Raw genomic sequence first — 16,819 nt, 5'->3', positions numbered from 1 at the left:
TACAAATTCTCAATCGAAACTGAACTTTTTATCATGCATAACCGCTTTTTATACACACCGAAAGAGATCTCTCAACTATTCCAGAAAATGCTACACCGTTCCACACTTTCTTATTTCTTTTCATTCACAAATCTTATCAATGAAAAAGATAGGGGTACATATACTTCAGCCGAATGTATAGGGGCTGTATACAGGGGCGGCATTTCAGCATTTCGTTTGGGGGGTCGAGTTTCTTGAACATGAAATTCCTCAGTACGGTATAAAATACATATTGGTTAACAAGAACTGATAATTAACTGGTTATGTTAAGAATAATTACGTTTGTAAAGAACAATTAAAATTTTTGAGACCGAAGCTTTAAATTAATTTTGTTATAAGTTATCTCACAAAATATCTCGGTACTAGTTTTATTTTTTAGTAAAGTTTTAATCTGCTATTTTTGGAGTCAGGAAGAACAAGAAATTTTGTAACTATACTTAATCAATATCCAATGACTTAATTTATTGCCAGTATAGCTAAAGAGGAAGGTCTTGCTTTGCCTCATTGCGCTTCGAAGACAATTCTCTAACCTCCTGAGACACAAAAGTCAAAATTGGTTGACGTTCAGTTCTCCTATCACTTTCTGGTTGTGTGCGGAGTTTTTTACACCGATGAAGAGGCTCCATTATTGTAGCCTTGAAATAGCTATATGCAGTATTTTCGTAAAAATTCGTACTTTATTTACGTTGGTTTTTCAATTTAATCACGAAAGTCATCTTTCAAATTACTGACTTGATTAAAACAGTGGAAGCAAGAAAATTATGTTAAAAAGCACATTTCATTTAGATTCCTCTCTTTAAAATAACCAAGAAAGCTTTTTAAATGGGTTAGTATTTATTTTGTGTCATTAAAAAGTATAGTCACAATTCACAAAACAATTCCTCTTCCCTCATGCTATTACTTATAAGTGTAATACTTTCTTTGTCGCTTTCCATAACCGACCTACATAATATTGAACTTAAGACCAATAATAAATATATCTCATTAAATCCTGTCTCAATTTCTTGAGAAACGGAATTGATCAGTTTATTCAAATTATTGATTTAATATTTTGAATAAAACTTCATCTGGGTTTTGTCACCTCTTCTACATTGGCATACCGTAAAAACTGTTATGAAAAATTCTGTCACAAAGTTCCACACCTGGTTCAAGTATGCATTAATGCAAAAATTACTAAGAGTTTCAATTGTCAATCCAAGAATTAAGATTAGCGAACTAAAACTTTTATGATAGTATAAATAAAGTAAACAAAAAATTCAAACAAAGGCATACATATTAAAATGACATCAAATTTTTTATCAATGAAAAGGTCGTTTTGAAGTAATTCTTCCAGGGGCTTTTATAACTCTTGAAGACCATCTTGTGTCACTCAGAGATTGTCAAGTAAAGAGCCTCAAGATACATTTGTTGATGTGAAAGTATTTTTTGATGTGCATGTTTTTCAAAAATAACATCTTTACAAAAAGTTTCCATGAAAGCATATGATACACCGAGTTGCTAAAATGTGTTTCTAGTACATGGCATCAATGAACACTTATCAGCTAAACATTAAGTTATAATATAAGCACAAAAATTTATTTAAAATGACATGGAATTTACGCGTAAAAATTGCGCAGTCTCTACACTGTACGGGCATCTCATACAAGATACACCATCATAATATAGATTACTCAATTTTGAAATATTTAACCCATGTGAAGAGATTACTTCTTTTAGTAACTTCATTTAGGCAAACACTTATCCTCCAGTTTTTTCTGTTCTGAAATTCAGGCAAATGATTTTCTAAGTTATCTAAATTGAATTTTCCCATTTTTTATTATTCTTAGTGAAAAATTTGGGGGTGCAACCGCCCCTTCTCGCACCCCCTATTTGCCGCCCCTGGCTGTATAGTCATTACAGGAAACTATTTACAGGTTACGTTACTACAATAATTACTATTTACAGAATTTGTAATATGTGTCTGCTTTAGGAATTATAACAAGCATAAGTAATCTAACCTGACCTTTTCGGCCAAACAAAAGTCGGAAACCTTGATATCTACCCTATAAAAAGAGAGAGAGAGATGCGTTTGCATTAATATTTTTTTTCCAGCTACAGTAATAAAAGCACGGTATGGCAAAATTTGAAAAAAATGCCAGCTCTCCCTTTTTAACTAAACTGAAACAGGAAAAAAATCCTTTGTTTTATTATTTCTTTAAAATTAATTTAATCTTTTAAATTATTTTCTTTTGTTAAACCAAAAGTAGAGATAACCACCACCTGATTGAACAATGTATTTGGTATCTATTAAATAGCTTCTATTCTCCCATAGTGTACTAAATTAAATAACTTCAATTAGATGGTGCAGTCTGCACGGCACCCTTCTGAGGGTGACAACCGAAATTGATTTAAATGTATGTGAAAAGTTTTTACATATGAACTTTTTGCCGATTGGTAAACAACTTTTACTTTCATAATAGCTACATCGCTCGGCTTTGCATGGTCCACCTCAAAAATAAAAGTTATGTCAAGTGATGAGTGTTCAACAATCAGGTATGAACAAAAAACATAACATAATCAGTATAATTTTGTGGCAGATTTCCGAAAAACAACCAAAAAGTAAACATTTTAAATTCCCCGATTACAGGAGAAGCCTTTAAAACAAAACCCAGAATTTTATTTTCTCATATTCAAGACAAAAAATGGCAACAGATCTTTCGTCTCAATGATTTTCTACACGCTACAAATTTTAATAAAAGCACTGTTGCGGAAAGTTGAGATGAAGCACTGAATAATAATATGACTGGAGAAAAGCCTTCAAAAAATAGGGATTTTATGTCAAAATCTAACTATCATAATTAATAATTTTTAATTGCTGTCTCGGCTAATTATTATCGGAGGATTATGTTAAATATCCAAACATAAAGACGGGAAGATTACGAATCCATCGATACCTGATTTGATGGTCAGTTCACTGTCGTTTGGGAGAAGAAACATGGACATAGATGATTACACAGATACATAGGTGCATACATAGATACAAATGCTCAGTTTTTAATTATATAAAATTTTATTTTGCCTATAAAATGGTTGAAATTTTGTGCAATGCAAATTTTAGAGCATTCACTAAACAAAATTATGGTGTTTCTTTTTTGCTTTTTGATTCCTTTTTTCTCAGAAGTTGAGGATAAGGTATGGTGGGGGGGGGGGGGGGGGGAGGGAGGTCTTGTTACCTACTTAATGAGGACTTCAAGAGAAAAATTGAATAAACTTGAACTAAAAGTGATCAGTTTTTCGGAAAACCCGAAAATACGTAAGCTGAATTTGCCTTAAAATAAGCAAAGATGTGCTGTAATTTTTCTTCAAATGTTAAACATAAAACGTATTTTCTGAAATACTACTGGCTGCAGAAAGGTGCTTACTAGATTTTGGCAGTAGGTCCCTAATGGGGCTTTCTGCGGACCTAGTATAAATGAATTTTTGATCTTTACTTTCTGTTGTATTTTTCCCACATACTCATAGATCTATTTAAGCCTTGCAATTTCAGAGATATTCACAAGCCCAACGTGCAGATAGTAACAACAAAAGAGTTAGAAGGAAAAGCTTTTAAACTTGTAATCTAGGAAAACCACGAAAATCTGTATTGTTTGAAAAGTTTTTCAGACTTGAAATTAATTTACTAACTTCCTTAACAATTAACTACTCCAATTACTATTTTTCATTTTTTGTTTTTGGCAATAATTAAAAAACTTGTCCCATCAACCAACAACAGAGCAAGAATAATGAAAGCTAATAAAACAGTCGAGGAATAATGTACCGTATTACCCCGCATTATCCAGTATGCCAGAAAAAAGCAAGGTTGACCAGCATGCTGGAAAGTTTGAATTTTCGGGCATGCCGAATAATTTGAGGTATATTTTGCAACAAAACCAAAGTAAATTTCCCCATTCAGTTCCAATCAGAAAGCAAACCACTGTAAGGAATAAATAAATAAATCCCGAAAGTAACCTTCTATCAAACAAATGTGTATTGCATACAATATGTGCTTGTTATTTATGGTAAGGCCCTATGGTAACTCCAGTTATAGAGGTCCTAATTTATGGTAGGTCATTATTAATGGATTTAATTATATGCAAAAAAGTAATCAATTCAGAAGCAATCATCGTTACTGCCATTTGTTCATGTTTTTCGAACTAAATTAGTTTAAGTTCCTTTTAGAGAGGTAAGTTTAATTTTTATTTACTGAATAGCTATATTAAATTCTTCAGCAATGGTTTAGGGGTGGTAACGTGCTGCTTAAATGGTTACTTACTTAGTTTTAATTTAATTTTTATAAAATTATTCGTTATTAAACAATACTTTTCTTGTTAAAATAACAAATAACATTGTTAGTAAATATTTTTTCAAAATTAAACTGCCTATTAATACTATTAAGATATGTACAGAACTTATATTCATTTTTAAGCCGAACATATATATTTTTTATATTAGTATTATTATTTTTTTTCCTAACCTCGATTTTTCCGGCATGTCAGAAAAGACCAGGCAAGTGCTGTTGAAAATCTGGGGAGCCCCGAATTTTGCGGCATGACGGATAATGCGGGGTAATACGGTAATAATTGACAAAAGGGGAAATTAATAGGACTCAGGAACAATACTTACACTGTACCATGATGATTTCTTCTTTTCTTTCTTTTCAATGCTTCGCGCTTTTTCAGATCTACTGACATCTGACTTTGAAGCATGTGTTTCAGGTGTTTTCTGAAGGCCTATATCAACAGACTTCCCAGATTCTGATGATCTGCTTAAGTTATCAGGAAACAAGGAACTTTCTAAGCTAGCTGAACCAGGTGATGCATTACATGGACCATCTGCGACTGATTGATTGTCAACTGTTTTCTCACATGAGTCTTCTTTAGAACTATGCGAATTGTTAAAAGAAAGATTTGAGCTGTTAGCAGAACTCAGAACAACAGATGGTGTAGGTGATTGAGCATTTTTCACATCAGAACCTTTAGAAAAACTTTCTTTGTCAGAGCTTGCACTAGAGGTTGTATTTCTGAAAATAAACAGATTTTTAGTTATTGTTTAAATTACAGGTGCATAAAATACTGAGTTGGTATTCCGTACACTGCATATTCGGCAGATAAACCAAATATTCGGTTTGGTTTGGCCGGATACTTTAATATCCCACTAAGCCCAAAGCAGAATACTTTAGGATGTTCTGCAACGTAAAATCGTTTGACCGAAATTGTTCTGCAAGTACTTCAAGCATTGTACCCGAAAAAACGTGATATTTTCTACAAATTGGGGTGCCAAAAATCAAAAACTTTTTTTTAAAACTGGACTGTTGCTATTTATTTCTGTGGAAATGAAATATTTCTGGAAACATCACAGCTTTCAACCAAATAACTAATTAAAGGGCACTGAATTTGGAAAATTAGTTGATCATAAAAACTATAAAATCAAAAAAACTTTAACAAAGTGTCAAACCTAAACCAATTGAGATTCTCCAAAAATAGTTTATTTGCTTTCTAAAATGCACAGAAAGAGCAAAGATACAAAATTTATAAAAATCAGAACCTAGGTGACAAACCATTTTCTTTTTTTTAAATTTTACATGGCATGAAGGAGCAATTAAAATAATGTTTCTAAATCAATAAATTACTAAAATATTTAAAAAATGAATCGAGTTTGGATTTCATATAAAAGAACACTTTAAAACTCTAAATAATTGAAATATTTTCTGGAAGCAAAGGGATTGAAATCTCAAACAAGACACGTAATTTCCAGCGATGGACTTGGTTCAATAATGGCTTGTTTCCGAAACATACGTTTATGGCCGAAATCGCAGTGGATGAAGATCGATTGGGAAAGTCCTACAAAGGACTAATCGAATTCAACATTCGAGCTTTCCACCAAATTATCGTAATTTGCGAGAATTTTAGATTTTCTTAAAATTTAAAGAAATCTGCAGAATTTCTGCAAAATTGAAATCTGCAGAATTTCTGCATATTTCTATCTGTGAGTTGGAAGATATTTGTAGAAAATTTGCAGTTTCTACAAATTTTCAGCATGGCGGTTTCTGCAGATTTTCTGCATGGCGGTTTCTGCAGAAATTTCATGTCTGCAGAAAATTTATCACTTTTCCTCTCAGATTTGAACAGAATTGTTCTGCAGCTCAGGCATCTGTTCTGCGTCGTACGTCGCAAATTTAGTAGTATTCTGCTTTGGGGCGCCACTAATAGTAAACAAATTTAAATGTTTGATAATTGGTAAGCAAACAATTTTCTTGTACAATGAAGGAACATTATAGTATAGTACCATAGTACAATTAATACAAATTGTTGCTAACTAATTTTATCACATTCAAAGTAATTTTAATGCAAGACAAAATGCCTCTATGTTATTTTTTTTTCCACTTTTTCTTAAACTTTATGACACATTACACTATTAAAAATTCATTTAAATATGACCAAAAAAAAAAGTATGTTAAGGTACTAAAACACAGGATGTCCATATTGAAATGACTCTACAGTTTAAAGTTGCCTAACAGCGGAACTATTGCTCAGAAAATAATGAAATTTTGTGTATAACATAATGAAGAGATAGGATTTGTTTGAGAGATTTTTCTTTAAAAAATGTGCAAAATTTTGCTGCCAGAGTTTGTTTTTAATGAAGTACATTGTTTCCCCATCATCAAATCTCAAATCATGTCTTTTAGCTTTGGAGGCAGTTAAAATATTTTATAAATCCTGATAATCCTCGAGTTTTACGTTATCTGAAAAACAGTATACCAGAACATTTCAACAGCACTTCAAAGAGCATACTGCAGAAAACTGTAGAACATGCTATCTCACGATTCCAGAAGGTAGCAGTCATGTTGAACATGTTTTCATGGAAGATTTGTTTTAAAACCATCATAAATGAATAACAAATGTTTTACTCCCAAAAAGGCGCCCTTTGGTGGTGAAATTTAAAACTATTTTTATATTCGCTCAAACTAATTCCCATCTCTTTATAATAAAACACATAAAATTTTGTTATTGTTTGAGCAATAGTCCCACTGCTAGAGAACTTTAAAAGTAGGATCACATAATTATGGACACCTTGAATATTAAGGTAATTTATAACAACTGAAATCTCTTAATTTCTAAAGTATTACACCATATGGAATGTTAAATATTGTTTAAAAACAAAACAACTCAAATTAATGCAATCAATGTTTAATAATCCTTTACATTTACAGACAAAAAAAAATAAAATATCTGGACATGTTTAAATTTTGATCCTCAATTTTAATTAAAGTATAATTTATTTGTCAGTTACTGAGTTACTGAAGGAACTAAAAAAACAGAAAATCATTCGAATAAATTGAGATTTTTCAAGCGACTTGGGTTTGAATTTGTATGCAAGGTAAATGCCAGATTCTTTATTGAAAACATACCAATGGTATGTTTTCAATAAAGAATGTTACCATGATTATCAGTTACCAAATCAGATACAGTGGACGGTGGTTAATTGAATCAGTGGTAGTGATGTAAAATACCCGGGTATTTATTTTTAGGGGTAAATACCCAAAATGGGTATTTACCCGGGTATTTATTTCAAAAATGTATATTCAACTAAAATACTTTTCTGTATGTATTCCACTATGTATAACCAACCACATAAAAAAGTCTTACATTTTTGCTCAAAAATTGTATTTTGATCTCATATTTAAAGAATTATTGTGACAGGCCGAGGACTGCTGATGGCCTTTGAAAAAAGTGAGAAAGGTGACAAATTTGAAAACAAAGGTGACTAAAAGGTGACAAAAAAGTAACTAAAAGGTGACCAAAAGCAATTTGTTAAGAACTCAAAAAACAGAAAAGGATTATTCCTTTTTACTGACTTTTACCAAAATAGCCCTATATGCTTTTTGTAAAGATTTCTACAGTTTCACTTTCAATATATGTTTTAATTTTTTTCCATTTTCTTAGTTTCTTCTTCACAATCCTTTCTTTTTTGCTCTTCTTTTTGCTTCTGTTTCAATTCCAAATCCTTTTTTCTTTTACATTCATCCATGTATGTTGTGTAATTTACGTGCGCTTGTTGTGCACATTTAATTATTTCTGGACCAATTGGTAAAGAAAGCAAATGAGGATATTCTTTTTTACAGCGTCTTTAACTATAAGTATGCTGTTTAAAAATCTTTCAGTCCTTGCTGTCTTATTTTCATCAAAAAGGTGCTTTGAAATAGAAAATAGTCTTTCAATGTCAGCATTACCATGTGATAATGCAAGTGAAGCAGGGTTGGCAAGGTTTTGGACACTAGGGTAAAAACCCTGGTTTTTACCATCCTGTCCAAAACCCTAGTGTCCAAAACTGTCCGAAAGTGTCCAAAACTATATTTTAAGAAAAATAGTATTGTGTGAGAAAACATCAAAAAAACAGAATAAAATGTATCAAAGTAATGTTTTATATTGAACATTTATCCAATGAGAACATTCAATTTACTTATACAGCTGATTTTAATCTAGTTGCATAGGAGTTGAATTCTTGATAAAAATTTCAATTTTTTATGCATAAGTTTATTTATTTTTGATAATAGGAACAAAGTTTCCCTATGTTTATGCATGTGTGCAAATGAAAGCAGGGTTGGCAAGGTTTTTACCATCCTGTTCAAAACCCTTGTGTCCGAAAATGTCCAAAACGATATTGTGAGAAAATATCAAAAACAGAACAAAAAGTGTCAAAATTATTTTATTGACTATTTAATATATTTATTCAATGTGAACATTCATTCAGGTTAAATATATATGTAACTTATTTATGCAGCTGATTTTAATCTAGTTAAGTAGAAATTATTAAATTCTTCATTAAAAATTTAAATTTTTATGCAGGAGTTTTTTTTTTTTTTTTGCATAAACTAAATTTTTTGACATTTATGCATGTGCGCAAAAGAAAGTCTTCGAAATATAGTGCAATAATTGACTTAAATGCAATAAATTACAATTTTTTTTAGTTACAGAATGTATATTAAAAACGTAAACTAAAAAAAGAATAGCACAAGTTTTATAATATAAGTGTTTAATCATCAATTTCTTGTTCTTTAATCTAAGATTTAAAAAATGATTTTTGTTAAAAAATCATGTAAAACTTATTTGAAAAAACCATTTAAAAAATTTAGCTTTTTTCTTGCACCTAAATATTGTACATTTAATAATATTCCTTTGCGTTATGAATGGAACTGAAATTAGTTGTCTTGGTAGTGTTGTGAATTTCCTTTCAAAACTCTACCAACTGTTAAATAAGTTTTTGTGAAAAAATTATTGGCAATTCTTTTTAAGTAAAATGTTTTTTAAATGAACATTTTGAAGAAAAATAATATCAAATACTGATTAATTAAACCTCATTAATATCTTTATTTATGCATCATGAATATTGCAGTGAAAACGAATTGATTAGATTACACCCCTTTAACTTTAACATAGTTTTGGACAGTTTAAGGCAGTTTCGGACACTTTTGAACAGTTTTGGACGGTAAAAACCACCTGTCCTGTCCTAAACCAGTTTTGGACAGTTCAAAACCCAACCCTGAAGTGAAGCTTTTATCGCCTTAGAAACATTAGATCATTGGAAGTTGAGTCGTTTTTTGAAATGTGCTGCTGCCAGTAGATATCAATGGTTTTGTTTTCGGATGCTTCATCATCTTTTTCCAGCTGCAAAAATGTCCATTCATCTTGCAACTTATCGAGTGGAACATTAAAAGGCATGATTTTGGCAACCTTTATCAAATCTTTACAGCTTCTAGATTTACTTCTCTCTTTTGGATCCAAAAATTTAAAACTTTTCAGTAACCCGTTTGATATGCAAGTTTTTTCTATTACATACTTGCATGCAGTCACACAATGCTTTTTAACAGCTGTTAAAAACATAACCTTTTCATTTTCTTTCAGTTTTGACAGTTCATCTGTCACCTCTCCACTAACAACGAGATCTTCAAGAGGTAGTCTGTTACCAACTGCTAACAGTTCATCCGTGTCTACGTTTAAAAAATCAACTTACTTTATGACAGAGGCTGGGGGGTGGGGGGCATATTTAAGGCTAATTTCACTGTTAAAGCTATCATTCAGATACTTTTCAAAGATTTAATTATTAAAAAAAAAATCCTAAGAAGCATTTCAAGAAAGGTGAGAAAGGTTACAAAAGTTGCAAAAGGTGACTAAAAGTAACCAAATTTTCAAAAGGTGACTAAAGGTGAGAAAGGTGACTGACTCCTCGGCCTGATTGTGTGAAACAACTTAGTAATCTAATATGATATTCACATTAAATGTGTTGGATATGCCCAATTAATGTTGATAGCCAAATTTCAGATATAAAAAGCCATTCTACAAAAAGTAAAAAGCTTAACTGGTAAAAAAAGCGAACATCAATTTTTTTTATAACCCAGTAATATAATCCTGCATTACATCAAAATGTAACGAAATGTCAATAAAAATAGTTCGAATAAATTTTCATCATGAAGTACCAGGGAGCGAATGCAAATGAGCAAGGCAACAGAAAACAATATTTTGATTCTTTTTTTTTTTTGCTTATTAATGTGAAAACTGTTTCTATATTTGCCACGTTATCACTTAAACAGCAATAAAATAAATCACATCTCATAGTCTTAATAACTTCTCAGTTTATTCTTCCAAACATCCCTCATGCTTCCTTTTTTTTTTTTTTTTCATTTTGGATATGACTAACCTAGATTGTGATTTTGAAATCCTGAATTTCATCATTGAATTGCTTATACTTCTCCAATTATGACATTGAAAAGAAAGATTCTTTGGTTCACGATATGTTTCTTTCATAATTTCATCAAGCCTTTCAATAAAAAATATTATAAACTATGTAGTACATATGTATGTATCAGTTTTATCTTATTTCATATTTAGATTTTTAAAAAAATTCCCATTCACTTTTTGCATTTTTTTGCAAAATACCCAGTTTTTGGGTATTTACCCAGGCCTTGGGTAAATACCCAAAAAATATTTACCTACCCACTGGGTATTTACCCGATCCACATCACTAATAAGTGGTTAATTGAATCAGTCGCTTCACTGAATCAAACTGTCAAAAACAGAATAAAATCCAGCTTTATTGAATTAGCCACTTTATGGAATCAAAATTACTTAGAACAAATAAGGCAGTGAGAAGCAAAGTGACGCAAGTGGCAAAACTAAAAAATTTAGAGATAACCAGTACAAATGGTAGGTGAATCTCCCCTTTGTCTTGGGGCAAGATATAGTACAAGTAGTCCTGGTAGGTGCTGCTGTACAGCATGATTTAGAAAACTTTTTCAATGAAAGCCTACCGAGGACGTTATCTTTAAACGTGTTTTACTCCAAACTTAAAAATGTCCACTTACATCCCTTTGCTTTTCACTGCCTCAAATGTGAGTCATATAAACGGCGACCACTGTATCAAGAAAAAATTAATAAACAATTTATGCAGAATTGCAGATAAGCATAAACCAAACTAGTCATTTACTATATAAAGGGTCAATCCAGGTTATATTTTTAGGGTCTGCATTTTATGAAAAAGAAAAAGATTTATGTAAATTTTCTTTATTTTTGTGAAAAAGAAATTTTTACAAATTTGCTTTTTTTTCTGGAAAAACTTAATATCAAAGTATTTTTAGCTGTCACACTTTATTGAGAAAGCGTTACGAATATAATATGAGCAAATGACGTGATATATAAAAAAAGATGCTTAAAATTCTTAGATTTAATCAAAGATCTTAAAAAAGTGATGCATTCATACAAACTTTAATTGGAGGGTATCTGCTACATATAATGAATGGGGTCGCTTCTACAATGCAGAATTTTGTGAATGGGGCCACTTTTATGATGCGGAATTTTGTGAATGGGGCCACTTTTAAGATGTGGAATTTGTGAAGCGAACCCAATCTCGGCCTAGATCGACCCCTGTATACCATTGAGAAGGAATAGATGGAGAGAGTGCAACCCTACTATCCCGATCCGGCAACAGTACCATGTGACCTGGGGTGCAATTTCGAGTTGACCGTAACCGCTGAAGAAGTTTTCATTAGCTGAAGCCATGCATGATAACAACCTTTAACTGTAGAAGGGAAAAATTAGATTTATAGTAATAGTGCAGTATTCTAGCATTGTAAACTGTGAGGAAAAAGCCACACCAGGAGGTCCAGTAACTTTTCCCTCGCATGTACGAATGTTTTTTACTTCTAAATAAAGAAAAAATAACATTTATATGCATTCAACGAGTACATATTCCACAGTTGCCTATAATTTTTAAATTTTTGTACTTTACCTATAAAAGTTATAAAACACTGTATATCTTGAGTGCAAATAACATTTTAGTTCCATAAAAACACTTTCTACTTAACTAGTAATTATTTTAACAGTTCTTAAGCATTTTGTGTACATTTGCTTTGTTGGCGAGTATCTTTTTTGCCAAGCTCCTGTGAACAGCAGATGTGCAAGAATAAAGATTTGCTATTTTTATGCTTCAATTTAAATACTAGTATGCCTTCGTATGAAATCATTCAAAACATTGATTACAATACATATGAATCCATAAATTTTCAGTCAATAACAGAACACTTTAAACTATTTGTACATGCCCGTCATTTCAGGGAAAAAACATCAAAATACATGAAAAATGCAATTATATTATATTTTAAAATCTGGAAAGAAGTGGGGAGAGGGAGTTTGAATGATTGGCCTGTATTTGTATCCGTTATTTATTTATTATTATGCGGAAAGGCGTTGGAGCCAAAGTTGCTCTGATTTGTAGCCCCGACTTCATAATCAGCGCCGTCTGAAAATATTAAATGCGAAAAGAGCGCTTGCGTGCCAAAATGCGACAACTTCCCAGCCAAACAAGTCACTTGACCTGGGAAACGTTGGGTCCCAAGCTTGTTTCACTGAGACATTTGCTATGGCTCCCTTCATTAGTATTCCTTCTCAATGCTGTATACTGATTTATTTTTGGAATGATTTCAATTTTTAATTATTTTAAATTAACAATTGTACTTAATGTAGATAAATTTGTGGACAATGGAAATATTTAATATTCGGTATTCTGCAAACAATAGGATTCGCTGCATCTCCAGTTTTAACTGCATAATTATTTAGCCAGTAAGTTATCGCACCTAAGCCAAAGGCAGAACTATGTACAATATACACCAGTCACTGGGCTGTATGGTATATTACATGCATAAATATATTAATTTAAAAATAAGAGCAACTAAGCTTCACATTCCATAGAATTATTGTAAAAGAAGGCAGAATTTTATTTCTTATAGCTTACTTTACAGTAATTCCATCACTTGAAGAAATATCATCTACTGTTCCATCCGAATGATTTAGCTGAGTTGTAGAAATAGAAAGACCACTGGGCTGTTTCCTAAAAAAAATTTTTTTCTTTTTTTTTAGTTTATCAAAAAACATATTTGGAAAAAATGCATTAAAATACAAACATATTACAAAACAAAACTATAACCGAGTTCAAAATTCCGAATTTTCTGCGTTTCTCAAGCAAACTATGTTTGATCAAGCGATCCAAGAATCGGGGAAAAAATGCAGATTCGATAATAACAATGAATTCTACAAGATTAGAATTTTTTTTTTTGTAACAATCAAACGAAATCCATACATACTTGCAAACTTTTACCGATTACATGTCAAATTTACATTCGGCATTTTTTTCATGCTTCAGTCTCATTTTCATGCATTCTGAAACTCGATTTCATCTGCTAGTGTAAAATTTCCATGATGTGATTATATAACACTTGGACATTCCTAATTTTGTCCAAGTGTTATTGCATTTCATACTTTGTAATTATCCAAAGCCCCAAATTATAACTTCGGCGAACATTAGCTACGAACCTTTTCTTGTGCCCCTTACCGTCATGCCCGAAAGCAGAATACTTTACGATGTTCTGCAACGTAAAATCATTTGACCAAAATTGTTCTGCAAGTATTTCAAGCATTGTAGGCGAAAAAACGTGACATTTTCCACAAATTGGGTGGCAAAAATCAAAATCGTTTCACATAGTTGTTTATTTTTTTTTTAACTGGACTGTTGTTATTTATTTCTGTGGAAATGAAATATTTTCGGAAACATCACAGCTTTCAACCAAATGACTAATTAAAGAGCACAGAATTTGGAAAATTAGTTGATCATGAAAACTATAAAATCAAAAAAACTTTAACAAGGTGTCAAACTTAAACCGATTGAGATTTTACAAAAATAGTTTATGTGCTTTCCAAAATGCATAGAAAGAGCAAAGATACAAAATTTTATAAAAATTCGAACCTAGGTGTCAAACCACATTTTTTTTTGGTTAATTTTACATGGCATGAAGGAGCAATTAAAAAAATGTTACTAAATAAAGAAATTACTGAAATAATAAATAGAATGAGTTGAGGTTGGGCTGCATATAATAAAACACTTCAAAACAATTGAAATATTTTTTGGATGCAAAAGGATTGAAATCTCAAACAAGACACGCAATTTCCAGCGGTGGACGTGTTTCAATGTTGGCATGTTTCCAAAACATACGTGTATGGCGGAAATTGTAATAATGAAGATCGATTGGGAAAGTCCCCAAAGGATTAATCAAATTCAACATAGCGAGCTTTTCGCCAAATTATCGTAATTTGAGATAATTTTAGATTTTCTTTTAATTTTAAGAAGTTCAGTTTCTACAGATTCTCTGCACCGCAATTTTTGCAGATTTTCGACACCGCGGTTTCTGCAGATTTTCAATGAAATTTGCAGAATTTCTGCAGAAAATTTGTCAATTTTCCTCTTACATTTGAACAGAATTGTTCTGCTGCTCAGGCATATGTTCTGCGACGTACGTCGCAAATTTAGTAGTATTTTGCTTTGGGGCCGTCATGTATAGTATTTTCTGAAACCAAAAAAAAAGTTTTGTTACTAGCGTATTACCCCAACCAGGGATCAGTCTTGCATAATATAGACGAACGCGCAAACGGCGTTCGCAGAAAATTTTGAGCTCTGCAGAAATTTTTTTTCAAACTGCTAACGTTGATTTAAAATTTTTTTTTTTTTTTAAAGGAATTTTTAAGAAAATCCCAGAGTTTATTTCTGTTAAAGCCTTTTAAAGCACATGTGTAAAAAAAAATAATGGTTTTGGCAGTTTTCTTCAGTTAGTAAAAAATAAGCAAACTATATGTTATTGTAAAAAAAAAATTAAAAGGTTTAAAGCACTTTTTTTGTCTCTTTCATATTTGAATATAAATTTAATTTTTTATTCAAGGGTGAGTTAGGCAAAATAATTATTTGCAGAAAATTTTCCAGTTAGGATTTGTGTTCGCAGGAAGCTTTTCATTTTATCTAAGTCTGCCAGGGATACTTTGATACTGCTAAGTTTTGCCGAATGCTAAAATACAGGTATGCACCCAGGGCCCAGATCTATAAATTTTGGGAAACCCGTGCAAAAATTCAGCTCGGCTCCTAACTGCTACTGGATTTCTATGCCTTAAGGAAGACCTTCCTTAAGAGATTTTCCACCTCCAGCTCAGTCATTTCCTATGCCGGGCTAATGAGTGCTAATAGGCACGAAACTGCACTCCTCGGCTGAATGACTGAGCTGGCGGTGTATTTCATGCAAGACATTGCATGCTCCTCAAGCTATTTGTTTGTTTGCAACAAATAGCTTGATGACAAAAAAAAAAATCCTCCTGCTTCCAACTACCACAATTGAGGTGTTGCAGATAATTCTTATAAAATTAATAGAATTTTATACAGTATTCTGCTTATAAGAAATCGATTCATGTAGCATTCCTATTAAATATCTAGTAAAAAGTAAGAATTATGCCCAGTGCCCAACTAAAATATTGGGGGGCCGTAGGTCAAACAGTATTTTAAGGCCCTTTACTCAAACCTTACATTTTTAGCCATTAGCTATAAGAATTTTAGTTATTTGGGGGCCTTAGGTCACAGCATGGTTGGCCTATTCAGTAATCAGGACCTGATATGCCTGAATTGTACAATCTACTACCATAGAAATGTTTCTCAACCATTTCACAAAAATAAATCAGAAGGAAAACTAAAAGTATTTTCTAATGTTGCTTACAACAAAGAAAGTAAATTAATCATATTTTAAGTAACTTTCAACACATATTAAAATTAATTTATCGTTAGAAAGATGAATGCTTTTAAAATTAAAAAGAAAAATAATAAGACAATAATTATGACTTTCTACACATAAAGCTCGATGGTGTACGAAAAATGATTTCTCAATAGAAGATTAAGAAAAGTGCTTACTTTTGACTACTAGGTGAAGAGGAGGTATCAGAATTTTGACCACTATGCAAAGATTTGTTTTGATTACAAATAGTGCGCTGTTTATTAGTAGTTGATGCATGACGATCACTTTCACTTTCTGAAGCAGATGCTTGATTTTCCGAAGCTGAATTTCTGTTGTTAGACATAACTTTTGTGCGGTTGTGTTTTCATTCATCTCAAAAACATATCCAAAATTAAAATCTTATAATTATGATGTTTCATCCTTAGTATCATTGTAACCGATCGTAACATTGAGATTTCTGTAATCTGCAAGTTAAGTTGCCATTTGCCATAAGGAAACAATTTATGAAAGATAGTATTTCCTTCTCTTGTGAGTGTTATCACGGAAGTTTCAAACGAATTATCAGTTTCAACTTAAGTTTGATAGGTTTTCCTTCTTGTTATACTTAAGAATCTATGGACGTGTATGGACAGCATTGAATGATTTCATCGTAACATGTAATTTAAGCAA

At 31.6% G+C, this 16,819-nt stretch overlaps 1 protein-coding gene across 1 annotated transcript in view; it reads right to left on the bottom strand.

Moving 5' to 3' along the window:
• Nucleotides 1-16,493, bottom strand: part of LOC129218786 (protein Aster-B-like) — a 55,715-nt gene extending 39,222 nt beyond the window's left edge. The window contains exons 1-3 of the mRNA XM_054853112.1: nucleotides 16,327-16,493; nucleotides 13,342-13,437; nucleotides 4,681-5,077 (exon numbers count right to left, since the gene is read on the bottom strand). Of these exons, the coding sequence (XP_054709087.1) occupies nucleotides 4,681-5,077; nucleotides 13,342-13,437; nucleotides 16,327-16,493 (660 nt within the window). The remainder of the gene's footprint in view (nucleotides 1-4,680; nucleotides 5,078-13,341; nucleotides 13,438-16,326) is intronic.
• Between the last annotated feature and the right edge of the window lie 326 nt (nucleotides 16,494-16,819).

This window comes from Uloborus diversus, chromosome 1, assembly GCF_026930045.1.
Source record: "Uloborus diversus isolate 005 chromosome 1, Udiv.v.3.1, whole genome shotgun sequence".
Taxonomy (NCBI): Eukaryota; Metazoa; Arthropoda; class Arachnida; order Araneae; family Uloboridae; genus Uloborus; species Uloborus diversus.
This window is presented reverse-complemented; position numbering and strand designations above follow the sequence as displayed.